Genomic DNA, 23751 nt, shown 5'->3' with positions numbered 1-23751 from the left:
ATCTAAGAGGTTCCCCTAAAATCCTACAACTTATTTAGTTAATATTAAAAACAACACCTTGAATCTAGACAACTTAATAGATTCAAAATAATGAAACTAGTTCGAACGAGTATTTTATGACATATAGGTGGAGGCATATGATGATAAATTTGATAGGCCTATGCCCAAATGGACCCTTGTAGGTGTAAAATTAAACCAAATGGACCCTTATATATATTTAACTCTTGTGTAACATGAAGCCTCTCTTATGGTACCAAAGTTACCAACAGTAGTTATTGTTACCATTACAGCATGTAATATTACAGCATGGAAATGTGTGACATTAAAGGGCCCTTTTGCAACCAGATCATATTTTAATGATGTTTGGGAGACAAGAAACACTTAATTCCAGTGGTTTTTATGTGGTTTTAAGTGTCCAGACTCGATCAGTGTGTTCTGGGTTGACACTTTAAAATATAAATAAAACAGTGTTAGTACATAACAATTAATTCGTTTTTATTCTATTTTTTCATTGAAAACAATGTCTCCTGCCGGAGTCCTGTTATGTTCTAAACTAGCATAAATGTATGGTCTCTGTGGGGAACTCAAGATTATAGCGTCTGTGTTTCAACCAGACAAGATAGAGGGAAGGACGAGGACCGTGTCCGCCCTTCTCTCGTCCGTGTTGAAACACTGTAAACACACCAGCACAGCAGCAACAGACTCAGAGCAGAGAGTGAACGGAGTAACGGACATGAAGAGATGAAGTTAGTTTTCAGCACACACCTTTTTTAGTGTGTAACTTCTGTTTGGAATTTACACACAAAGCATGTTTGTTTTTTTTGGGCTAAATTGGCTAATGCTTAAACTCGTCCGTCCATTACTAGTGAACAAGACGTTTTCTTAACCGAGTTGGACGTGTTGAGGGACAGTCTGCCGTTTCCAACCTGAAGACCCCAAAACCCAGATAGAGCTTCGAACGAAAACCACAGCTTCACTCCAAGTTCCCAACGTGGGGTGAGATTTTGGTTCTATTAATGTAATTCTCGGCTGGCTTTGGGGCTGTGTGTGTGTGTGTGTGTGTGTGTGTGTGTGTGTGCGCGCGCAGTTGCGCACTAAAAGTGCTATTATTTATTCAGCTTTTGAGCCACGGACCAGTGACTGGGTAACAATATTATCACACCAAAAATGGCCACCAATGTAATAAAATAAAAAAGTCAACCAAAGAACAAGATCCCTATAGATTATCAAAGGGCAAGACAGTACTAGTCTAAGTGATCATTACTGATGGTGTTTCAATTCTTGGCTCGCGGACCTATAATCGCTCTTAACATTGAAAGTTAGGATTTCACTCCATTGTAAATGCGCAACAGAACATTGGCCGCTAGGGGTGCGGCCAATGTTCAGTTGCGCATTTACAATGGAGGAAAATGCCAGATTCCGAGACATAGTTAAAGTATAGCCTAACATAATACTTAAAACACCAAACGTGGTTCCCGTCCTAAATGTGTTAAAGGACCTATAAACATAAACTTCAACTTTTTCAATTTATTTTGTGTTTTTGGGGCTCCCATATGTGTTTTCTATCCCCACAAATATCCAATTTTGAACAATCAGGCTTTCATATCATATACTGTAGGACGGTGCTGTAATGGAAATTGCTCTCAGGAACAGCTCAACTGATTTTGGCCTCATCGTGATGTCATCAATGTCACCCATGTATAAATCCTCCTCTTCTTCAGTTCACAATTTGCATTTCCACCATTGTTGATTTTTCCAAGCCGGCATGGAAAGGAAACAAGCCTGGTTTTATCTAGCATCAGTATTATAATGAGTCAAATATTAAATAATCTGCATATCAGCACCCCTGGCACCACCCCAGGACATTGTGGTATGGTATTGCAGTTAAAACTGCTTTCAAAGTCCAGAAAGAAATGACAAGGGACTGGTTATATCAGAGTGGTGATTGAGGGACATACACAAAATGCTATTAAATATTAAAAACAGCTTTTAAAATGTGTGCAGATACTGGCTAACCGTTGTATATTCCATGACATCCTCCTGTCTCTCAGGCCAGCGAGAATAAGAAGAGACATGGGCGACAATACTCGCGTGATCGTGGAGACGAGGCATCACCACACAGTCCTCGGAGGCCTGAACAGTCTTCGGCTCAATAAAGAGCTATGCGATGTGGTGCTGTGCTGCGGGGGACAGGAGTTCTCCTGTCACAGAGCTGTGCTGGCATCCTTCAGCTCCTACTTTCAGGTAAACGCAGATCCTCAACGTTCCATAATGTGGACATTTAATGACCTGGTGGTGCTGTTTGACCCATTTAGACCTGTGTGTCCGATTCTACAAATGCCTTCTAAATCCTAACACTTGAATTCTACCGTGGCTCTCATGTGAGCTGAAATATGCCATGCTTTGTGTGTGGCTGACTTGCATGACTGCATTGCTCCTAATTTACTTGAAAACACAGAAGAAATGACCTTTACCTTTTGTGCTTCCGAGCCAATCAAACAAAGCTATGGGGAAATGAACTGGAGCAGCAAGTACAGTACACAGCCGATTGGATAGTCTAATGATTGACAAGGCGTACTGAACGCCCAGGGGTATTTAGGACCGTTAAATCAGAGCGCCCAGTGATTTATAGCAGCGGAGCACATTTAGCGACACACCAGGCGCTATCCCGGATGTAGCTGAAGTAGCTAGATGTAGCCAAAACACTTCAGAAGCAATCGACAACAACGGGTGGTATGATTAATTCTAACGCGACTAGCGACGGGACCACGATGGGCCGTCTAACACATAATCTTTGTTTTGAAATTGGACGGAATGATTTAGATCAAGAGTTATTCACGTTTTAAGATTTTCGATCTGACCCGCTAAAATGGGGGGGGGGGGGGGGATGTTTGATGACGTCCCAACCGGAAATAACATTGACTGTTGCGCAACAGACGCTCTCAGCCTGTGGAGCGATGCGATTGGTTTTGATATCAATACATCTCCGTCCTTTTATTAATCACCATCCTGAGCGCTGGGCGTTACTATTTGTTACTATTTGAACTCTGTTTATGCCGCTCAAGGTGTTAAATAGAGGCCTAAACCATGCACTTGCCCTAGCCTCGACGACCTTCTAGGCTTATGGCTCATGCAAAGGCTAAATGTAATTTAGATAGCATGTTATGTAGACATGCCAGGTCATTGTTGACCTGGCATCCTAGTGTATAGTTTCAATGCAAAGACTATTAATGCTTTTTTCTTCTTAATATATATTCTACTGTTAGACTGACAATATGTTCATGGTTTACTCATGGTCCTAGATTACTATTGCTATTATTTCTATGCAGTCGATGTATTACCCTGTGTTGCTTACTGTAAATCACTCTGCATTAAGATCATCTGCTAAATGCCCTAAATTGTACACGAACGTTCCACGCCAAACCATTCACCTTTCCGTCCTCCTCCACAGGCAATGTTTACGTCGGGCATGTTGGAGTCCAGACAGGACAGGGTTGATCTCCACGGAGTAGAAGCTCACATCATTGACCTGTTGCTGACCTATGCCTACACATCGAAGGTGGTCGTTACCAAAGGACATTTGCAGGTAAATTATCATCGCCGTGAACCTTAATTCATGTTAATCTCTCAAGAACAGACTCGGAGCTGCTCTACTGACGCCAGGGGCATTCAGAACGTGCATACATACATTGTTGTTAGTGGGATTTAAAATATATACGCATCACACGGGCGACCAAAGCCAGGCTTATTGCTGAGTGCTGACGTTGTTAGTCACCCATACTTTGATCTTTGGCCGCTCGAGAATTGTCCCCTGTAGCAGTGGCGTGCACAGATAGACACTAGGGGGTGCTAGAGCCCTTTTCCCTCTGGACAAATGTGCCCGTTTGAAAAAAAATATATATATTTTTTTCTTCTTTTTTTCAAATAGTGTACAGTACTGTATACAGTATGTGGACCATATAGTGACATTGATCAATTCTTGATAAAAAAGCGTCTATATATATATATATATATATATACACTATTAAGGCAACCGGCCGGTTCCACGTGCTGCACAAGGTGCCCTTTTTTTCCACTTGAGCACCTGCCCCTCTAAGGCCCTTTCCCAATTCGTTTTTTAACCCTACCCCTCAGCCCTTGCCCCTTCCCCTTGTCCCTACATAATGAGTGTCAAGGGGTAGGGAGATGAATCATCCCCCTAGGAATTGGAACGTCCCTAAATATTGAAGGTCCCTTGTAGATATTGATATACAACCTGTTCTCAAAAAATAGCTGATCTGCAAGCTCACTACCAGTGGTCCCCAAACTTTGATGGCATTTCTGTCTCTAGGACCCCCAATTTATATTGTAATATCAATGTCAATTAACTCTGAGTGTACAAACTATCATTTAGCCCATAACCCACTTTGGAAACTGCTTTCCATTTGATTTAAGCTGTAGAGATGGAACGTAAATATAACATTGCTGTGGTTATGATGAAATAAATATATTGTAATTTTGTCTCATGTTGGTAGCCCACCATGCAGAATGTAATTCAGCTATATAGGTCATTCTGACACCTGCTCAACAGTTGTACCTGATTCATTGATTATTGTATTAACAGTTTGTATAGCATGGGTACAGATATAGGGTTAGAAAAAGGAAAAACAATTTACAGTATAGAAAGACGGGGCTGTGGTCACTGGTCATTGTTTTTAATATCATTAAGAACAGAGTAACTTTCTATCAATGAAAATGCCATCGTGATTCATCTCCATCCAATGTACAGTCTGTACAGCAGCTTGCAATCTGTTTCCATAGCTGGTTTGCCTGGGGGAAAAAACAACAAGCATTGCTAATTAGTTATGTAAGTTTTGCAACTTGTGGGGATTAGCTTAACATTGGTCATGATAAAACCATAGCTATCACTGCAGCGAGTAGCCAACGTTATGCAGCGTCAGCGTTATGTAGGTACAGTAGGCTCCAAATGTTGACATATCGTGGTCTGGGGGGTCGGACTGATGCCTGCTAATAAGCTAGCTTGCATCCGAGTTGTATCACCGGCGCACCGGTGATACAACCAATCTCTAGCAACCAATCTCTAGCAACCTTTGCTAGAGATTGCGATATTTTTGGCGATGCAGATTGTTAATACATTCAAATAATATTGGTTATTATAATATTTTTCCATAATATATGACATAAAAAGCTTCTTACCTCGTCCGCCTTTCAGCCCTCAGTGATGTTGCTCCGTTTTAAGTCCCGTCGAGACATCCCTTCAAACGAAGGGGATTCTATCCCTCGCCCTTGGCCCTACCCCTCCATCCAAAAACAATTGAGATAACACTTCCCCCTCACGTGAACGCGCATAAGCAAGGGCAAGGGCTAAGGGCCAGGACGAAGGGAGGAATTGGGATTGGGCCTAAATGTCTGTGCACGCCACTGCCCTGTAGGTTGTAAGCCAGAGATACGTCCCTGGTCGGACTAACAGGAGGTCGGACCGGACCAATGCCATATGCTACCCGGGCCAAGAGCCTGTCATCCACATTCTATTGGGCAGCGCTCCCAGAAGCACATTCAAATTGAAACAAACAGCAGAGGGCACTGTTGGGGTTTTTTTACCCCCTTTTTTGCTGATGGGTTTCCCAGATTGTATTCATGTTGATCTGTTTTGTTTTAATATGGATAGGTATTAGATAGATTTACAGATTATTATTATTATTTATTTAACGATTTTGTAACCCATTTTCACCCCTGTGTCAATTATCTAATGTGATCCTGGGCTCTACACACCCTCCGCCAACCTGGGGATTGCAACGGACTTGCACTCATGCTTCCTTCCTTCATGCACGAGTGTCCAGATTTACAGATTTTATATTACTGTATATTCATTAATTTGTGATGCAGGACCTGGCTGCAGCAGCGAACATGCTGGATTTCAAGGCCGTTGCGGAGCAATGCTGTGGTTACTTGGAGAATCAATTGACTAAAGACAACTGCGTAGAGATTCACGGCTTTGCCGAGACCCACTCCCTGAAGACGTTGGAGCAACGCAGCATGGCGTGCATCCTTGAGCACTTCACTGACATCCGCCAGCAGGTCAGAGACGTTTGTCCGTCGGCTGTTAACCCATTCTGACCTGAGATCAGATTCATACGAGGTTTCCACTGGACACACACTGGTCTGATTAACCCATTCTGACCCGAGATCAGATTCTAAAAATGTCAGTCGTTCTTCGATTTTTCAAAAATAGCAGACCTACAAGCTCGTAGCGCGCCACTTGGTGGCGCGCTATGAGCTTGTAGATCTGCTATTTTTCAATAGCTAAAGCATAACATGATGCTAACACCAAAATGGGTTCCCGTTCAGAATGGGTTAATAAGATAAGACACATAATTAATAAGATATCAAAGGTGTTTTATTACTCAACCTTTCACTTCCACAACCAACCCAAACATCTGTGTAGAAACATTTATTGAGGGATTGGATGAACATTGTCCTTTTCACCAAACTAACCAGCCTGTCACCAGTGAACACTTTAGAGCAGTGGTTGTGGCTATCAACCTCTGCCCCATATCTGAACTGGAGACCCCCCGTAATAATCATATTTGAACTAGGGACCCCCCTAAAATAATAATTTGAACTCACTGGGGACCCCCCCCCCCCATTCCTGATAATCACCTGATAAGGATATTCGGTTCCACAGATATATATTGTGAAAATGGCAGATCTACAAGCTCACAAGCTATGTGAGCCCCTGGGGGTCTTGACCCTCAGGTTGAGAACCATTGCTTGAGAGGACAAAAGGTCAAGCAAGGTTTCCATACATTTCTACCAATCAATTTCCAAAACTTTCCCAGAATATTTAACCCAATTTCCAGGCCTGTATAACAATCATTCAGCGCAATAATGAGTCTCTTACTTCTATGTTCAACAATGTCCAAAGACAGGCAGTGCAGCAATAATAAAGCATAGAATATAGAATGGTAAAATTACGTGCCAAATGTTTTGCTACACCACCTACTGTATCCTATAGGGCATAGGATCACACTGCAGCACGTTGTGAGCTTGTAGATCTGACCCTTGACACAGTCCAGGACCCTTCATGAATTCCAAACCTTTTCCTGGACTGGAAAATGTTTTTTTCTAATCACAAAAATCACACCCGTGACGTGAGGTTTTACACAAACACTCAAAACTAGTCATATATGGTCATAGCAAAACCATGTTTGTGAACCCTCAAAGTTGGACATAGGCCCTCAAACATATTTCCACGAATGACCGTGGGAACCCAGGTTACGTCAGTAAGTATGGGAACAGCTTCTTAATCTATAAACTAATCCAGTCTGCGTCTCTGTCCCTAGGAGGAATTCCTCTCTCTCCCGGTGGAAACGGTGACAAAGATTCTTTCCAATGAAGATCTCAATGTTCCCAAAGAGGAGACCGTATTTGAGGCGGCCATGTTGTGGATCAATAAGTGTCCTACACACAGACAGCACTTTGAAAAGGTCAGTCAATAGTTTCAATGTCCTCCCTAAACCCTCAAGCCCTGAATCCTTACAGACGCAAGTGACGTCACATGGTAAATGTCTGAGGGTGAGAGGCTGCAATTAAGCTCTCTGATTGGTGTAGAAGGAATGGGACAGCACATTGAAGATGTCCTTTCCATTCCCATGCACTATGGGTATGATATGATCCCAGGCACCGCCAGCTCAGTGTATGAGTAGCACGGCTTGGGTGCGGCAAGTCGTGCGCTAAGCACTGGGAGCTGATGGTAGGTGTGGCGCTCCACCTCAGCGACCCATCTCCCAGGGTGTCTTGCGCATTGTAAACGGGGACAGACTGTTACTGGCCGATGCAGACAATAAGCCACTCCGACCTTATGCTGAATTTCGCTGCATCGGAAGTGTTTGAAAGAACTGTTCACCGAATATCCAGTTGGACTAAGTAAATAATCTGTGTTCTCCGTTTTGTTCCTGAAGGTGCTGGAGTGTATACGTCTCCCCCTGATCAGTCCGTCCTACCTCCACGATGTGGTCGAGTCTCTGGAGGTGGTGAAAGAATCCCCGTGCTGCCAGAGGCTCATCTCTGAGGCCAAGGAACGGCATCACCTGCCCTACAGTAAAACAGTACACCCACGTAGGACCACAGGTACACTGGCTCTGAGTGATTCAAATATCACTTATTTTTTTGTTTTGTTGTGATAATCCTCCCTACTGTAGAGTGTGCTGACCATATAAGGAGTTCCGAAACCTCAGGTTTCCTTTTTGGCTAAGTGGCCCAGCCTTCATCCAATCGGGATATAGAGGGGCCTTTCAGCCAATCATGATCGAGCGGGGGCAGGCCTTGGTGTGTGGCGCTGTGTTCTAATCCCTATCCACACTTTTCCTGGGCTGTGTGTGCTCCAGTTCTTGTTGATTTCATTGGATATCATTGGTCATCTGACCAGTTTCATTGGCTTTCATTGGATCAAATCGACAGGAACTGGAGCACACACAGCCCAGGAAAAGTTTGGATATTAAAGGAGAATTGTGGAGTAGTCGTTTTCTTACCAAATTCTGATGACACTATTGAGGCCATCAGGCTGAAGCAGTGAGCCACTCTGCTACACTCGGAGCTACAGCAGGCTAGAGAATGAGTTTTGCTCGCCTTTACCAGTGGTTACTGGATATATTATCATAATTCTGCAAGAAAACAGCTAATTTAAAAGGTGTCGTGTTCATGTTCTATCTCTGTATTAAAAGAGGTCCTATTGATGGTTGGGGCAAAGGGTCACATGGGGAGTTTTGATCCCCTGACCAAAGAATGGAAGGTGCCCCTGACCACTCCATGGAAGAGTCTGCCATCTCTGCCCTCCAATGTCAGGAATCCTAGTCTGGCTGTGTCAGGTGAGGACTCTATAACCACATTTTAAATGGTGTGGAAGGCAATGTGGGAGTAATTTACAGCATGACACTACCTTGGCTAGATTTCCCAATACTTGATGGGCATAATTCTGCTGTTCTCCACCATAGGCTCTTTTTTGTATGTTGCTGGAGGATGGTACGGTGATGGTAATGACATGGTCAGTAAGGAGTTGTGGCGCATTGATCCTTCACATGATGTCTCATGGATCAAGATGGCTCCCATGAACGAGAGACGCCGTGACTTCGGTAAGACTGTCAAACTATGTGTATGTATTATGTACATAGATTTAAAGGTAGAGTCAGTGATTTCACTTAATTCAAATATCACTTTTTTTTTTGTTTTGTTGTGATAATCCTCTCTACTATAGAGTGTGCTGACCATAAAAGGAGTTCCTCCCTGTCCCCAGTTAACCCCTGGGGGTCAAAAAACCTTAGGTTTCGTTTTTGTTCTCTATCCTGATTGGATGAAAGCTTGTGTCCCAAGGCAAAAACGAAACCTAAGGGTTTTTGACTGAAATCACTGACACCCCCTTTAAAAAAGAAATAGTTACATTTGTTTATTTTATTTTCTTTACATTGCTTCCACTATTCCTAGCATTTAATCTTAATTACTTTAATGCATGAAACTCAAACTCAGTAACTGTTTTGTTTGTGGTCATGTATGTCCTGTATTTTAAAATGGAAAAAAAAGACAGTCAAACTATGGCATTCAATTTACTTTGTTTTGGAATGACTGCTATGGATTGTTGACTTGGTTACCCCAGTAGATGCAGCATATGTCGTCAGTTCTACATTTCTAATGATCATGTTTCAACCCCACATGGTCCATAGGCCTGGTGGCGCTGGATGGCTATCTGTGGGCAGTGGGTGGCCTCATGGCCCACGAGGAGGAGTGCCTTGTGGAGAGATTCGATCCCGACAACACCTGGCAGGTCATGAAGTCTGTTGGCAGGACAGGCTGCTCCAGGTTCTACTACTCTGCAGTTGTCTCACTGGATGGACTGATCTACGCTATTGGTATGGAACAGATTCGTGCACGTTCAACCTGCTGGGTTTTTAATGTAATGTATGTCAAACATAATAGTCCGTTGAAAATGTCCAAAGCTTTTTCTTTTTTTTCCTCCCACGATTTTTGTAACCCATTTTTTAACCCAGTGTCAATTATCTAATGTAATCCTGGGCGCTACACTTCCTCTGCCAACCTGGGGGGGGGGGGGGGGGGGGGGCAGCAGACTGAACTCATGCTCCCTTCTATGCATGAGGAGTCCAAGCTGCTTCTTTTCACCCGACAGGGGAGAGTTTCCCTGGCCGTACATGGCATCTTGTTGTTGTCCGGTTGCCTTTACAAGATCCTTCTCCTGTTGACAATGAATCATGATTTGTCACGTGTCCTCCTTGTCCCTAGATACGAGAGGGATTCGGGGGTACGACACTGAAACATCTGAATGGACAGACGTGGCTCCCACTCCGTTTTCACGTTCTTTAGAAGCTGCCTGTACTCTTAATGGAAAGATCTACGCTATAGGTATCATACCATTTATTTTTTACCTTTTTTATTTAGAGTAGCCAATTATGTTTTTCTTTTCTCCCCAATGTAGTCGTTGCCAATTGATTCCACACACATGTCTGTGTTGTATCCTCCTGACTCACCTGTCAATGAGGAGCCCCCACCAGGAGGACATAGAGCCTTCGTATAGCTGTTGTTCTGCATTGGCTATGTTGTTGAACGGAAAGATACATGACTGACCCACCCAGGGGCCTATTTCACGAATCTTGGATTAACTAATCCAGGATATAGGCCAAAGCCAGGCTTTTTAAATCCTGATCTTTACAGCCTGGTTTATTCCGTTCCACTAAAGCCAAGCGAGGCTCAGAATTGGCGGATTTGGCGAGCCGGGATCAGCAAGCCTGGCTTAATAGACAGTCTGGCTTTGTGTCTCTAGACCCCTTCTGTGGATCAAAGATTTACTGATCCTTCTTCTTCATGGGGTATTAAGGCAGTTTGCATCCTTAATAGTTGCATTACAGCCCCCTTCTGTATATCTCATTATCTTTACTAATCTATTCAAGACTTACTGATACAAGGACTTAAGCTTCTAAAATAAATACTGCTGCTGTAATTAAAGAGAGAACATACTCTCAATAGTGGATAGACTGAATGATTAACTACCCCAAAAATATAGTTTACATTTTACCACTACTATTAACTTAAAACAGAATTCTTAATATTGTAAGCATAATGATATTGTCGCATTGTGATATTTGGCCATAACTCCCACCTCTGAGGGAGCTACCTTTGGGGAAGGGGGTTGTTTTCCAAAGTTTGTGCTATTGCCATTGAGAATGCATTGGGCGTTTAAGTTAAATAACTCAGAAACTACAAAACATTTCAAAGTAAAAAGTTCCAGCATGTGTTTCCACAGTAAGCTGAATTTTACAAAGTGTGAATGGAGTTTCTAGGTGAAAGTGATTTTTTGAAGTGCCACTATCTGCCTATAAATGTCTCAAATTTGAAAGCACTATATTTCTAAAACTATGAAACATTTCAAAGATTCCTTTTCAGGCACACATGTCCACCGTAGGATGAACCTAAATAGGTTTGAATGGGGTTTCTAGGTGTAAGTATGTAGGACTAGTAGTGGGTGAAACGTTACAATATGTTGTAAAACAATGAGTAATGGTAATATTTAGTAGTTTTCACTTATACAAAGAATAATAATATAATATAATAATTATTCTTAACCGTGCACTTGCACGACAGCAAACCTATTCATGGGAAACATTCACCAAAAGCAGCTGATCTACAAGCTCACAAGCTGTCATGATGTTGTGCAGCCTATATATTTTGGTTATTTGATTTTATATAGTGCTTAAATTAGTCCTTTAATGCAGACCGATACAAATAAGGCAACATTAACCCATAATAATTGAATAAATCTGGAAAATATCATTGGTTTGTGATCAGTTTGACTGCTTAATGAACAGTAAAGACATCAGGATTAAGTTAATCCTGGCTGTTAGCCTGGTCCGGAGCAGGCTAAGTCCAAAGCATAAGTTTCCATGGTAACTAATGTAGCATCACTTTCATGAAACCGAATCAAGCCTCAACATATCCAGGTTAACTGGTTAAGTTAATCTGGCAAGATCAACCAGCTTTCATGAAACCGGTTAAGCACTGATCCAGGATATATTAAGCCAGGATATGTGTTAAAGCCCGGCTTAATCTCTAATCCAAGTTTCGTGAAATAGGCCCCAGGTCATGCTCAGGTCATTATTGTTGTTGATTATGTTCTTCGTATGTCAGTTGATACTATCAATGATAAGGGCTACCAACTAAACCGTCATCCTGCTAAATATCTAACCGACACTGACTTGGCTGATGACATCACGCTTATCAGTCAATCATTGGAGTACGTTCAGGCTCTCCTTCAGTCTCTTGAGCAGGCCTCCAACTGTGTTGGTCTTTACCTCAACGAGGCGAAAACTGAATACGTAAATATATGCAAATCCAACAATAACCACATTATAAAAACACTTAACAACACTCCTCTGAAACAGGTTAATGACTACAAGTATTTGGGTTCATATATATCTTCTTCCCAAAAGGACTTTCAAACCAGGAAGGGTATGGCCTGGTCAGCCTGCAACGACATGCATAAGATCTGGTCACCCCAGCTTAGTAAGAGGTTCAAAGTACAAATATTTAGGACGACCGTTGAGCTGATTCTACTTTATGGCTAGAGAAACGGTTGGATGGCACTTACACCCGCCTTCTAATGAGGGCGCAAAATCTGTCTTGGAAGAGCCACCCATCGACTAATCTAATATACGGCAACCTTCCCCGTGTTTCTTCACTAGTCCGATCCAGAAGAACACAGTTTGCCGCCCACTGCTACAGAGCTGACAATGAGGTTATATCTTCTCTTGTTCTCTGGAGTCCTGCCTCAAAGCAGTCCAGAGGTAGAAAACTGTCGTTCCCTGATGTCCCTGATCGCTATAGGGACACATGCATCAGTAAGCAGGATCTTGGGATGGCAATGAAGGACCGGGAAGTCTGGCGTGGCGTTGTGAAATCCATGATCTCGACCGCGGTCGAAAAATGATGATGATGAGGTCATGGCAATAATACTTTACCGTGCAACATGAAAACTCCTGTCAGGTGGTTGTTAAAGGTTATTTCTCCCTCAGCCATTTCCTCGTATTTCTAGTTTATTGAAATAATGTCACGCAAATGTGTCCAGTGCATAGCCAAGCCGTTGTCTAGGTTTAGAAGACATTTTGAAGGTTTCGCTACTGAAATGATCCATTATTTATATGGAGAAATACCGTCATTTAAGTAAACACAGCCAAGTATACAATTATAGTCTGGAAAAAGTATGGAATTTTGAAATTCCAAATGTGTAGGAACCCTGAATTCTTAGGTTACCTATGATTCTTGATGAATATTTGTATGTATTTGATGTATTACCATGTGTTGTTTCTTACTGTACATTGCTCTGGATTAAGATTTCTGCTAAATTCCTAAATTGTATTCTATACGATACACTAACAACCATACTGTGAATTCCTCTTCAGGCTCAGATGATCGGGGGGAGTTCAGGATGCAGTGCTACAACCCAAAGAACAATGATTGGACCACGTGTGCCTCGTTCAACAGAAAACGCCATGAGCCTAGTATGGCTGTGGTGGATGGAAAGATCTACGTACTAGGAGGGTGGGATGATCAGGGCCGCAGGTAGGAAGCTGTTTCATGAAGTCTAGATATACTGTATGTGTCTGCTTGTTCATACCAGATACGTTTTTCTCTCAATGCTATAATTGGTTCTGTCTTCATGTAGGGATGTCAACGTCACTGTCCGTACCATCGAGCGGTACTGTGAAGACATGGACACATGGGAAAGTGTGGGGAAGTTGCCCGTCGGTTTCACCTGCCGCAAATGTGTCTCTTTCTGGCTGAGTAAACATTTATACGACATACCTACCTACAGTCATCCATGGGAACTTTACAATAAAGGCATTTAGCAGAGCTTATCCACGTGTGTGTGTGTGTGTGTGTGTGTGTGTGTGTGTGTGTGTGTGTGTGTGTGTGTGTGTGTGTGTGTGTGTGTGTGTGTGTGTGTGTGTGTGTGTGTGTGTGTGTGTGTGTGTGTGTGTGTGTGTGTGTGTGTGTGTGTGTGAGTGAGACCACTTCTTGGGAGCTTGTGTCTTTTTTTAAGTGGTGCAACCACTTCTACATCCAGCTTTGTCCGTGTACACACGTGTGTGTGTGTGTACCTGTGTCCATGAGCCTGAGTAGTTACTTATTTATACCAGAAGGGGGCGCCAGAAACAGAGAGAGGGGTAGTGCTGTGTCTCTAATGAGAGAGAGAGAGAGAGAGAGAGAGAGAGAGAGAGGGGGGGGGCGGGGGAGGGAATTGCACCACTTGGTTCACACAGGTGTGATTTTTCACCAACGGTCAGTCTATCTCCCGCCCTTGATTGACTGCGTAAATCACTAGAGGTAATTTCATTGTTACTTTATAGGAGCTTACATTTATGCCATATTAACCTGAATTACATTAATAGAACTCTACATTTATGTCATATTACAGGTACATCTCCCCCCCCACGATACAGTGTCACGAGGAAAACATGAGAGAATAGTAATACTAGTTTCCATCACGACAGATTTGACATTTAAATACTTGAACCCCCGTCATCCCTATTCTGAAGGGAACATACCCCGTCATCCCTATTCTGAAGGGAACATACCCCGTCATCCCTATTCTGAAGGGAACATACCCCGTCATCCCTATTCTGAAGGGAACATACCCCATCGTCGTCCCTATTCTGAAGGGAACATTCACCATCAATGGCAGATCTACACGATAGATACTTAATGTGATGCTTCCTGTCTCTGTTTTTGTTGCCCGTCCGTAAACTTCTGCTTATTTTGTGAGACATTGAGGAACATCAATAAATCAATAAATTGTTCAAATCTGTATGGAATATCTTCATAACGGGAGTGTCTCTGTTGACCCTTATTTTGGGATTATTATTATTATACACTAAGTATGTTGTTATTATTAGGGCCTGGGCACTACACAGTAGTGTGAAGCCCTATTGAAATCGCAATGTTTATTATTCCCCCATATGAATCGCGTTTTTTAGCTGCATAACGTTCTCGAAAAGTTGCGATTAATTTAGTATGAATATCTTGTAAATAGTGTGTGCCTTGTGATGATTGGGTCCAGTATTTAGTTCAGTGGCCATGGAGTTAAGGAATGGATCTTATAGACTAGGAATTGGATATGAATAGACTCCAACATTCTTCCTGTCTCCTGAAAATGTGTCCGCCCCCTTCACGCAGATACAGGAAGTAATGCAAAGGTGGCCCATCTTGCTATTGGCCTCGCCCTCTTGGGAGTAAGCAGGCACGTCAACTCCGGGGGTGCGTGGTAGCTTGTGCACCCACTGGCAAAATAATAAGCCAATATGCACCCACTGAAATTTCCCCTCCCCAGTGGTCAAGTCATCACATAGTCACACACCTTTACGGGGGGTTGGGGGCGCTTGGGCCACTGAGGTGTTGGGCGAACAGGTATTCCTTCAAATGCTAATAAGGTGGCTTTTGTTCTTATCTGAGTAGGCTACTACAACATTAAATTGACACTAGGCTGTAAGGCTGAATGCTCAATGCAACAGGAGCAAGTCACAGTCCCACTGTCCCGTCACGCAAAAAGTTGATATCTAACTTTGGCTATAATCAGCCAAATCTCAACCGATTGGTATAAATAATTCCAAATGGTATACACTCAATGAAATTTATATTTTCCATTTTTCATGGGCGTATAAGTCAGAGCCAGAGAAAGGAACGATATGGTAGGGTATAAGCACTAAGCCCTGTTAGCCATGCAGCCTATTATGTTTCATGAGCTGTGGTGGCTGCCTTGCACTCTCTCAATTAGGGCTTTTCCCAGTGGTTAATTTCACTGATGTGTACAACCTTTATTCAAATAGTTGCAAATGTATTAATTAAAAAAACTGAGCATGTATGTTTGATCTATAAGGCCAAACCTCATTTGAAAGAATATATTTAGAGTATACTCTTCATTAGCAAACTGTAAATAAAGTACCAAACGAAAATAAAACTCGTTTTTCCCTGGGGGTGGGGGGGGGCGTGGCTGGGGGCGGTACTGGGGAGGACTCACTGACGTTATAAGAACCCTCCGCCCTTGGGAGTTGGGAGTAAGCATGGAACAGCCAACACACATGTTGAATCGTTTTTCAATGTATTCAGTTTATTACGGATACGGTACTCTTATTTTGAAAAGATCGTCTTATATTTGCTAGCTTGGATTTGCCAAAAAGACACTGGCTGGCTGCATGGGCTCGGTTTTGAAGCACAGTGAAGTGCCGTTCGTATTCCACTACATTCGCATTTTTAGTGATAGTAGGCATATGCACATTAATTGTTATTGATATAGCACAGCCAGAAGAGACGATGGCTAATTGGAAAGCAACTGAAAACGGCGCGGGGGAGAGGAAATACCATCCAGATGACGTGATATCGTTCCTTCTCAAAGACCCAGGAGCTTCCGTGGTTTTGGCTGATAGCGACGGTAGTGATGAAGATATTTTAACTACAAAGCATGCGGACAGCGAGAGTGAGGTGGACCGTTCACTTTCCGAAAGGTTTGTCATTTTTTTTTCAATATCCATGTCCTGATCTGATTGATTGAAATATGTATTAACAGTTTGCAGAATTACAGCAGGCTACAAGCACAACTCAATACAAAGACTGTTAACTGTGAGTGGAAGTGGACGACCCAATAAAGCATTACACTTGTTTACAAGAGGGTCCACCATGTTCAAAACATTTAGAGACGTCTTTGGCTATATAGAAGTGTCTATTTGTACGGTACAAATAGACACTTCTATATAGCCAAAGAACAGTTCAGGAATTCATCATAAAGGAGGTAAAAAGGGGAAAATAAACTTATACAGTGAGGGGGGAAAGGGGTGGGGGGAGGGGATTCAGAATCTACGGGGGGCAGTTTCGAATTGCAGCCGTCCGTAGGTGCCCTTTGAGAGCGGTTTTTGAAGGGGTCAAGGGATTTGCATCTCGATCGTGTATCATTTTAGTAAACAATGATAATATAAAATATGATGGTGATACCCAACTCAGTTGGCAAAACATTGTTTATGTTTAAAGCTCCCACTGACTAGAACAACTTACTGGCTCATATTCGGTCAATATCGTTTAGGTTGTTCAAAACAGAGCTGTCCTTTCCCTGTGAGACCCCCTGTTCATGCTTTGATTCTCGTAGAATCTATACGAGAATCTAAATGTCTGGGCTAGCTTTGACTAATCAACATACTCATTAATTTGTTTTGTCTTGTCTTGTTCTCTTGTCTGCCAAATGTCCATTTGTCTGATTCGCTTAGAAAAGTGTGTATTTTGTAATAATCCCCCTGAAAAGATGATTCATCTCAAGGGGATATTCCCAATAAAGAATTTCCATATAGATAACAATAATAATAATACTGATGATGATGAATGATAATAATAATGAAAATAATTAGTAATAATCTGGCAGCCCATTTCCTCTTTTTTTGCTTTTTTCTGTATATATATATTTTCTGTTGTGTAGATCTGATTTGTAATTTCAACATTGTCTTAACACACAGTGATGAAGAGGAGAGCTTCTTCTTCGCCAAGCTGCTGAGCCAAGATGCTGATGAAGAGGGAACAGCAGGCATATCATCCTTACTCCTTACTCCAACCGCAGTCGTGGAACCTGTGAGGTTTGTCATGTTTACTAGCAATGTTCATGTCCTGATTGTTTATTGTTTGTTTATAAGGATCCCCATTAGCTTTTGCCTTGACAAAAGCTAGTCTTCCTGGGGTCCGATAAGAAACAAAGAAAAAAATCACTTTCAACACATTATACATTTGAATTATTATTTTCCCAGGGTTACTGCAGTTATATGGTTTACATAAGGTGTTCTTTTAACTTGATTTTAAAGATGAATTTTGTATTTGTATTGGTTATACACTTTGGTAGTGCATTCCAACCTATTACTGCTCTATAGATAATAGAAGATTTAAGAATATTTGTTCTTGGTTTAGGTGCCACCAAATCCTGATCTACCGTGTGTGTGTGTGTGTGTGTGTGTGTGTGTGTGTTTGAACGAGAAAGAAATTGCCAAACAGATATGATAATTGTATCTTAGCACTGTACAAAATGTGATTGATGATTGATTTATAGATGGGCTACACACAGGTTGTGGTGTGTGTGTGTGTGTGTGTGTGTGTGTGTGTGTGTGTGTGTGTGCGTACATGTCTGCTGCCCTGTCTGTCTTAGTGCGTGTGTATTTTCTGTGTGTAGGTCTGATTGTAATTTCAACTTTGCCTAACCCACAGTGATGAAGAGGAGAGCTCTATGCAGGTCCGAGCTGTTGATACAGAGGAAACAGCTAGGACATCACCAGCCATGACGCCTGCATCTGTTGCACCAACAGCAGGTAAATCCAACACACACACACACCCTAATCACAAATTCAAGACACCTGTCTTGCGCTTGTCTTGTGTCTGTGTTTAATGGCCACTCCAATGCATTTCCAATGGAAGCCCATATGGTTTGACCAAACATTTTGTTTGAAGCTGTGTTCAGACATAAGTCGGGTGTCAGACACAAGGCAGGTGTCTTGAATGCAGCCCAGCGAGGTCATATGTCGACCCCGCCCGCTCACCTCTGCCCCACCCCCTTCCTGGTGCTGTGGCCATCTTGGAGCCTAAAACACAGGGAGAGAGGTGGGGCCGAGAAAGGCCCCACCTTATTGTCCCCTCAGCCATCGCGGCATTAAACAAACTGCCCCGCCGATAGGATGGTTTCTGTACACAGTGGGGTACTCGTGTTTTTCTTTTGTGTATTGTCTTGGTGTTATGTTGTTTCTGTAGTACTATGTGCTGCTTTTGTTGTTTGATTATTATTATTATTATTATTATTCCCCATGCCGCCAGCTAAGCTCCAAACATCTCTCATTTCAGGTAAATCACTCCACTCCACACAGAGATCTTCACGGACGGCGGCGACGACCTCTGTTACGCCAGCACGAGACCCGTCAGCGCCGCGTACATCTGGACTGCAACTTGGACGACGAGCTGCACCTTCACGATGGGTTAGCCCACTGTCGGCATCATCTGATGACATAGATTCTTCCGACAGCGAATTCTGTCCCCCTCCCAAAAGAAAAGCTGTCTCTCGACCAGCCTCAAAGGGAAATCGCGGCGACGGCGGTGCGACTGCCACATCCCAATCGGCAGGTTGCGATGAGGAACGATGGCACGACAGGGAGAGCGACGATGAACAGCCGGAACCTCTTACCTTCAATCCACACAGGCCCCCTGGCCCCACGATCGACAGACAGACATCATGGACTCCCCTTTCGCTTTTCCAGCTTTTTTTCAGCCATTCGGTTATGCTCACTTTGATCAACAACACAAACAGCAACGCTGCCAAGAGAATTGCGTCGGGCATGAAATTTGCCTGGAAGACGCTGACGCTGAAGGAGTTCTACACGTTCCTCGCCATCGTCCTCTTTTCAGCGTTGGTCCACGTGCATCACAGAGCAGACCTCTGGAAGAAACAGTACCCGTACAACTTCAAGTTCCCCGGCGACAGGATGTCACGGAACCGCTGGGAGTCCATCATGTGGTCACTTCACCTGAGCAACCCCGACGACGACGAGGAAAACACCAGAAAGAAGGGCACCAGTTCCTACGACCGGCTGTTCAAAATAAAGCCCCTGTACACGGAGATCGTCTCAGCCTGCCAAGCACATTTCCAACCGTATCAGAACATCGCAATCGATGAGAGGATGGTGGCGAGCAGGGCGCGGGTTCACATCAAGCAGTATATGAAAAATAAACCAGCTAAATGGGGCTTCAAGCTCTACGTTCTGGCCGACTCCTCCACGGCGTACACGTGGAACTTCTTCGTGTACTCCGGTACTCGGAGCGAGTCGGAGCCGGTCAAAGGAAAGGGGCTGAGCTACTCCTCCGTCATGGACCTGCTGCCTTTCGGACTCCTCGGCACCGGGTACAAGCTCTTTGTCGACAACGTTTACACCAGCCCTGCCCTCTTCCACGATTTGGCAGAGAGGAAATTCGGATGTTGCGGAACGATCCGGAAAGACCACGTCGGGTTGCCAAAGACCACAGTGAACGACTTGGGCAGGAAAGCCGAAAGGGGGGATCTGCGGTGGATCCGTAAAGACTCCCTTCTCTTCGTCAAATGGATGGACAGTCGTCAGGTGAACATCTGCTCCTCGCTGCACAAGGCATACAGTGGACAGACGGCGAGGAGGCCGGTGAAGGAGGCCGGTGTTTGGAGCGTAAAGGACGTCCCCGTCCCCGATGCCATGTTGGACTACAACGTCAACATGGGCGGAGTGGACCTTTCGGACGCACTCATTGGCTACTACAGCGTCCACCACAAAACCATGAAATGGTACAAGACATTCTTCTTCCATTTCCTGGACATTGCGGTGGTGAACGGCTTCTTGCTCCACAAGGAACTGTGCAAGATCAAACGTGAGCGTCCGTTGGCTCACAAGGCCTTTGCGGAGACCTTGATTAGAGAAATGATCGAGTTTTCTCATGGCCAAGGAGCGACGGAACTAGAGCCCTGCGCCGCAACCTGCATGCCATGTTTTTACGGTTCTGACGGTTCGGAAAGCAGACGGTACTGTGCGATGTGCAAGAAGGCTGGCAGGGGGGAGAAAATGAAAACGCCAGTATATTGCAGGAGATGCGAGGTAGCCCTCTGCAGCATTCCAAAAAGAAACTGTTTTGTGGAGTGGCACGACAGCATGTAGTGTCCTTGTGTGTCCTTTTGAGACCTCTTGTTTGTCTTTTTGAGACCTCTTGTGTGTCCTTTTGAGACCTCTTGTTTGTCCTTTTGAGACCTCTTGTGTGTCCTTTTGAGACCTCTTGTGTGCAGTTTTCATTCTCCAGGGTTTATAGTTTTTTATATTACATATTTTATAGTTTTCCAGCAAATAACATGATAGATTGTGGCTGATTTGAAAAACATTTAGATTTTAATTATCGTGAGAACGATGGCTTCCATTTTCGCATTGTAACTTTACCATGAATAGAAAAGCCTGCAGGTTCTATCAGCGTGGATTACCCATCGATGATGTCACGGTCAAGTGGTGCAGTGTTTTTGTGTTAGCATTACGTTATACTTTAGCTATTGAAAATTAGCAGATCTACAAGCTCATAGCGTGCCACCAAGTGGCGCGCTACGAGGTTGTAGGTCTGCTATTTTTGAAAAGTCGAAGAACGACTGACATAGAAACAGCTGATCTCAGGTCAAAATGGGTTAACACACTGCTTCTCCTTGGCCTATAGTGGCCCTGTCTTTTATTATTTTGCCTGCTAATGTTTATATTGCAGTGTTTGGCGCTTTATTTTTCTTTTAATCTGTACAGTACTTTGCTTGACCTGGTCAGGTTAAATGTGCTATATACAATTGAGTTGAGGTGTGTTACATCAGTTAACTATATGTACACTGTTGCTTACATACCAACAATGATTATGTAAAATTAATTAAACGAATGAATGAACATAAAGCAGTCTCATCCTTTAAACATTTATGGTTTTTTTTTTTGCTGTATTTAGTTGCTGTTTTTCCACTGCAGCCTATACTCTTCGTTTGGCTGCTGGAATTGATTGGGCAGTTATAGGGTGTGTAAGCACACTTGCCCCCTTTTTTAAACTATAGCTCCTCGCCACTCGTCCTACACACTTCCACTTGGTTTGAGCATAGATATATAAATAATAGACGGCACCACTTGCGTTGCATTGCGTCTCTATTTATATATCTATGCTCAAACCGAGTGGAAGTGTGTAGGGCGAGTGGTGAGGAGCTAGTTTCAAAAATGGCCATTGGGCTTCCATGCATGGCCAAAAGCCTCTCGTGGCTCTTCCTGGTTTTTAAGACAGCTGGTTTGATGGAAATGAAGCTCCACCCACGTGGCAGAATGCTGCGTCGTTTGCATGTTCTCCCCGTGTCCCCTATAGGGTAGGTACCCTCACAAAAACATGCAGTAATCCTGGTCTCTAAACTGCCTCCCCCTGGCCAGCCGGGGCGCCTGATGGAGGGGAAAAGGAACTGGTTGGAATAACGTGTTCCTTCCACGCGCTACGACGTCCAACCAGGGAAACTCCCCCCTGTCAGGTGTAATAAAGGAGCAACTTGGACACTCAGGCTTGAAGGAAGCATGAGTTCAAGGCCGTTGCTCTCCCCTTGTCCCCCATATATGGGGACTAGGTTGGCGGAGGGTGTGTAGAGCCCAGGATCACATTAGATGATTGACACGGGTGAAAAATGGGTTACAAAATCGTGGGATAAAAAATATATTAGAAGAATGCATTGTCGGCCCACCTCTCAAAGATGAAAGAGAGATGCCGTTTTTCCCCCAGAGTGGAGGAAGAATGATTAGGATTTTTAATGTGATCTCTCGCCCTTGAAATATATAATCCTTTGTTTCTGTTGTGTGTGTGAACAATAATATCATCTTCAAAACCACACCTCCTGTCGCTGTCGTAAGGACGCAGGGAGGTCATGCTCGTGACCACGGTGTGATAAAGACAGACTGCTTTCTCACTTTTCCTCTTGAGCCACACATGTTTAATTGTTTTTCATTTTCTGCTTATCATAACCTCATTCCCACATGTCAGTATTCAGTCATTATCAAACAGTTTCCTAACTAAGTTAGCAATCAGTTGATCTTGACTTGTTCTACAGTTTTATATATGCATATAATCATTAATTTAATTTCATAAATGGGACAGAGACAATTGTTTGGTCAAACATACTTTTATTCCTTTCAAAGTCAAACAGTCTAAGTATCATTAATATTGTCAAACACACTACTCACACCATCCTCATTTCCTGGTCAAAGAGTCCATGGTGGAGGATTCAATTTGGGTTGCACCATGTTGCAGCCGGCTGCATGTGTCTCTCAATGCATACTAGACTGCCAGGCTGGAATGGCTCAGGGTCGACGACAGAGTACAGAATCTTGCAATGGGTCTGGTCCACAAGATTCGATACACCACCAAGATACCCATGTACCTGTCTAGATACTTCTTTAATGTTAACGAAGTCCACACCCACAACACCAGAGGGAGTGCAACGAACCATGTAGGCCTACAACCCAGATTCGGCACAAACAAGGGACTAAATTATTTTCTCTCCTATGCCACCAAAATGTGGAACGCCCTACCAACAGTCATTAAGACATGTGAATCCCTTGCCTCCTTCAAAACCACTCTCAAAGGGCACCTACGGACGGCTGCAATTCAAAACTGAAAAGAAATCTGAATCCCCCCACCGCCATCTCTAAATGTTTTGATGAATTGAACATGGTGGACCCTCTTGTAAACAAGTGTAATGCTTAATTGGGTCGTCCACTCACAGTTAACAGTCATTGTATTGAGTTTGTGCTTGAAATGTACTGTAATTCTGCAAACTGTTATATATATTTCAATCAATCAGAACTGCCCACAGCCCTCCCAAGAGACACAGACAGAGTAGGAAAAATTGTGGCATTTTCATTCGTGAGGGCCAATTATATGAAGGTAAGTTGAAAAGTGTTGAAGTGGTCCTTTAATGTTATAAATGTTAATAAAATACACAAATATGTTTTGATTTTCGTTTAAATGCTTAATTTATTGTTTGTGCAAATTAATAGTTTTTATTTACTTTAGTGGATAATTTTATTCTGAAGAGCTCGGCCACCGGAACTCTTATGACAGTTAGCTTATCCTAGCTCACTTGACACTTACAGAGCAGAGTGTGATGAACGGACA

The 23751-nt window shown here is 43.3% G+C and overlaps 2 protein-coding genes across 3 annotated transcripts; both read left to right on the top strand.

Moving 5' to 3' along the window:
• The first annotated feature begins 753 nt into the window (after positions 1–753).
• Positions 754–14042, top strand: LOC308319029 (kelch-like protein 21). 2 transcript variants are annotated; one of them, XM_080768828.1, is made up of 12 exons: positions 754–996; positions 2052–2244; positions 3452–3586; positions 5887–6078; positions 7344–7487; positions 7962–8130; positions 8724–8867; positions 8994–9131; positions 9717–9902; positions 10291–10410; positions 13461–13620; positions 13724–14042. In XM_080768828.1, exons 2-12 carry the CDS (start codon positions 2074–2076, stop codon positions 13905–13907), a joined length of 1743 nt encoding a protein of 580 aa, XP_080624954.1. In that variant the 5' UTR covers positions 754–996; positions 2052–2073; the 3' UTR covers positions 13908–14042. The 2 variants fall into 2 exon arrangements, with proteins under 2 accessions (XP_080624954.1, XP_080624955.1); XM_080768829.1 differs by lacking the exon at positions 10291–10410.
• Positions 14043–16262: 2220 nt separating this feature from the next.
• LOC308318898 (piggyBac transposable element-derived protein 4-like) lies at positions 16263–21448 on the top strand. The gene is made up of 4 exons (XM_080768613.1): positions 16263–16559; positions 17556–17672; positions 18292–18392; positions 18919–21448. Exons 1-4 carry the CDS (start codon positions 16369–16371, stop codon positions 20745–20747), a joined length of 2238 nt encoding a protein of 745 aa, XP_080624739.1. The 5' UTR covers positions 16263–16368; the 3' UTR covers positions 20748–21448.
• The last annotated feature ends 2303 nt before the right edge of the window (positions 21449–23751 follow it).

The sequence above is a fragment of the Protomyctophum bolini genome (assembly GCF_963924005.1).
Source record: "Protomyctophum bolini genome assembly, chromosome: 7".
Classification (NCBI taxonomy): Eukaryota; Metazoa; Chordata; class Actinopteri; order Myctophiformes; family Myctophidae; genus Protomyctophum; species Protomyctophum bolini.
This window is presented reverse-complemented; position numbering and strand designations above follow the sequence as displayed.

Bases quoted from the DNA above. Each gene is read 5' to 3' on its own strand.
- LOC308319029 (XM_080768828.1), top strand. From the start codon at position 2,074: ATGGGCGACAATACTCGCGTGATCGTGGAGACGAGGCATCACCACACA. The intron at 6,079-7,343 runs GTCAGAGACGTT...CTCTGTCCCTAG, and splicing joins TCACTGACATCCGCCAGCAG to GAGGAATTCCTCTCTCTCCC. The intron at 10,411-13,460 runs GTATCATACCAT...ATTCCTCTTCAG, and splicing joins TGGAAAGATCTACGCTATAG to GCTCAGATGATCGGGGGGAG.
- LOC308318898 (XM_080768613.1), top strand. From the start codon at position 16,369: ATGGCTAATTGGAAAGCAACTGAAAACGGCGCGGGGGAGAGGAAATAC. The intron at 16,560-17,555 runs GTTTGTCATTTT...CTTAACACACAG, and splicing joins GACCGTTCACTTTCCGAAAG to TGATGAAGAGGAGAGCTTCT. The intron at 17,673-18,291 runs GTTTGTCATGTT...CCTAACCCACAG, and splicing joins GCAGTCGTGGAACCTGTGAG to TGATGAAGAGGAGAGCTCTA.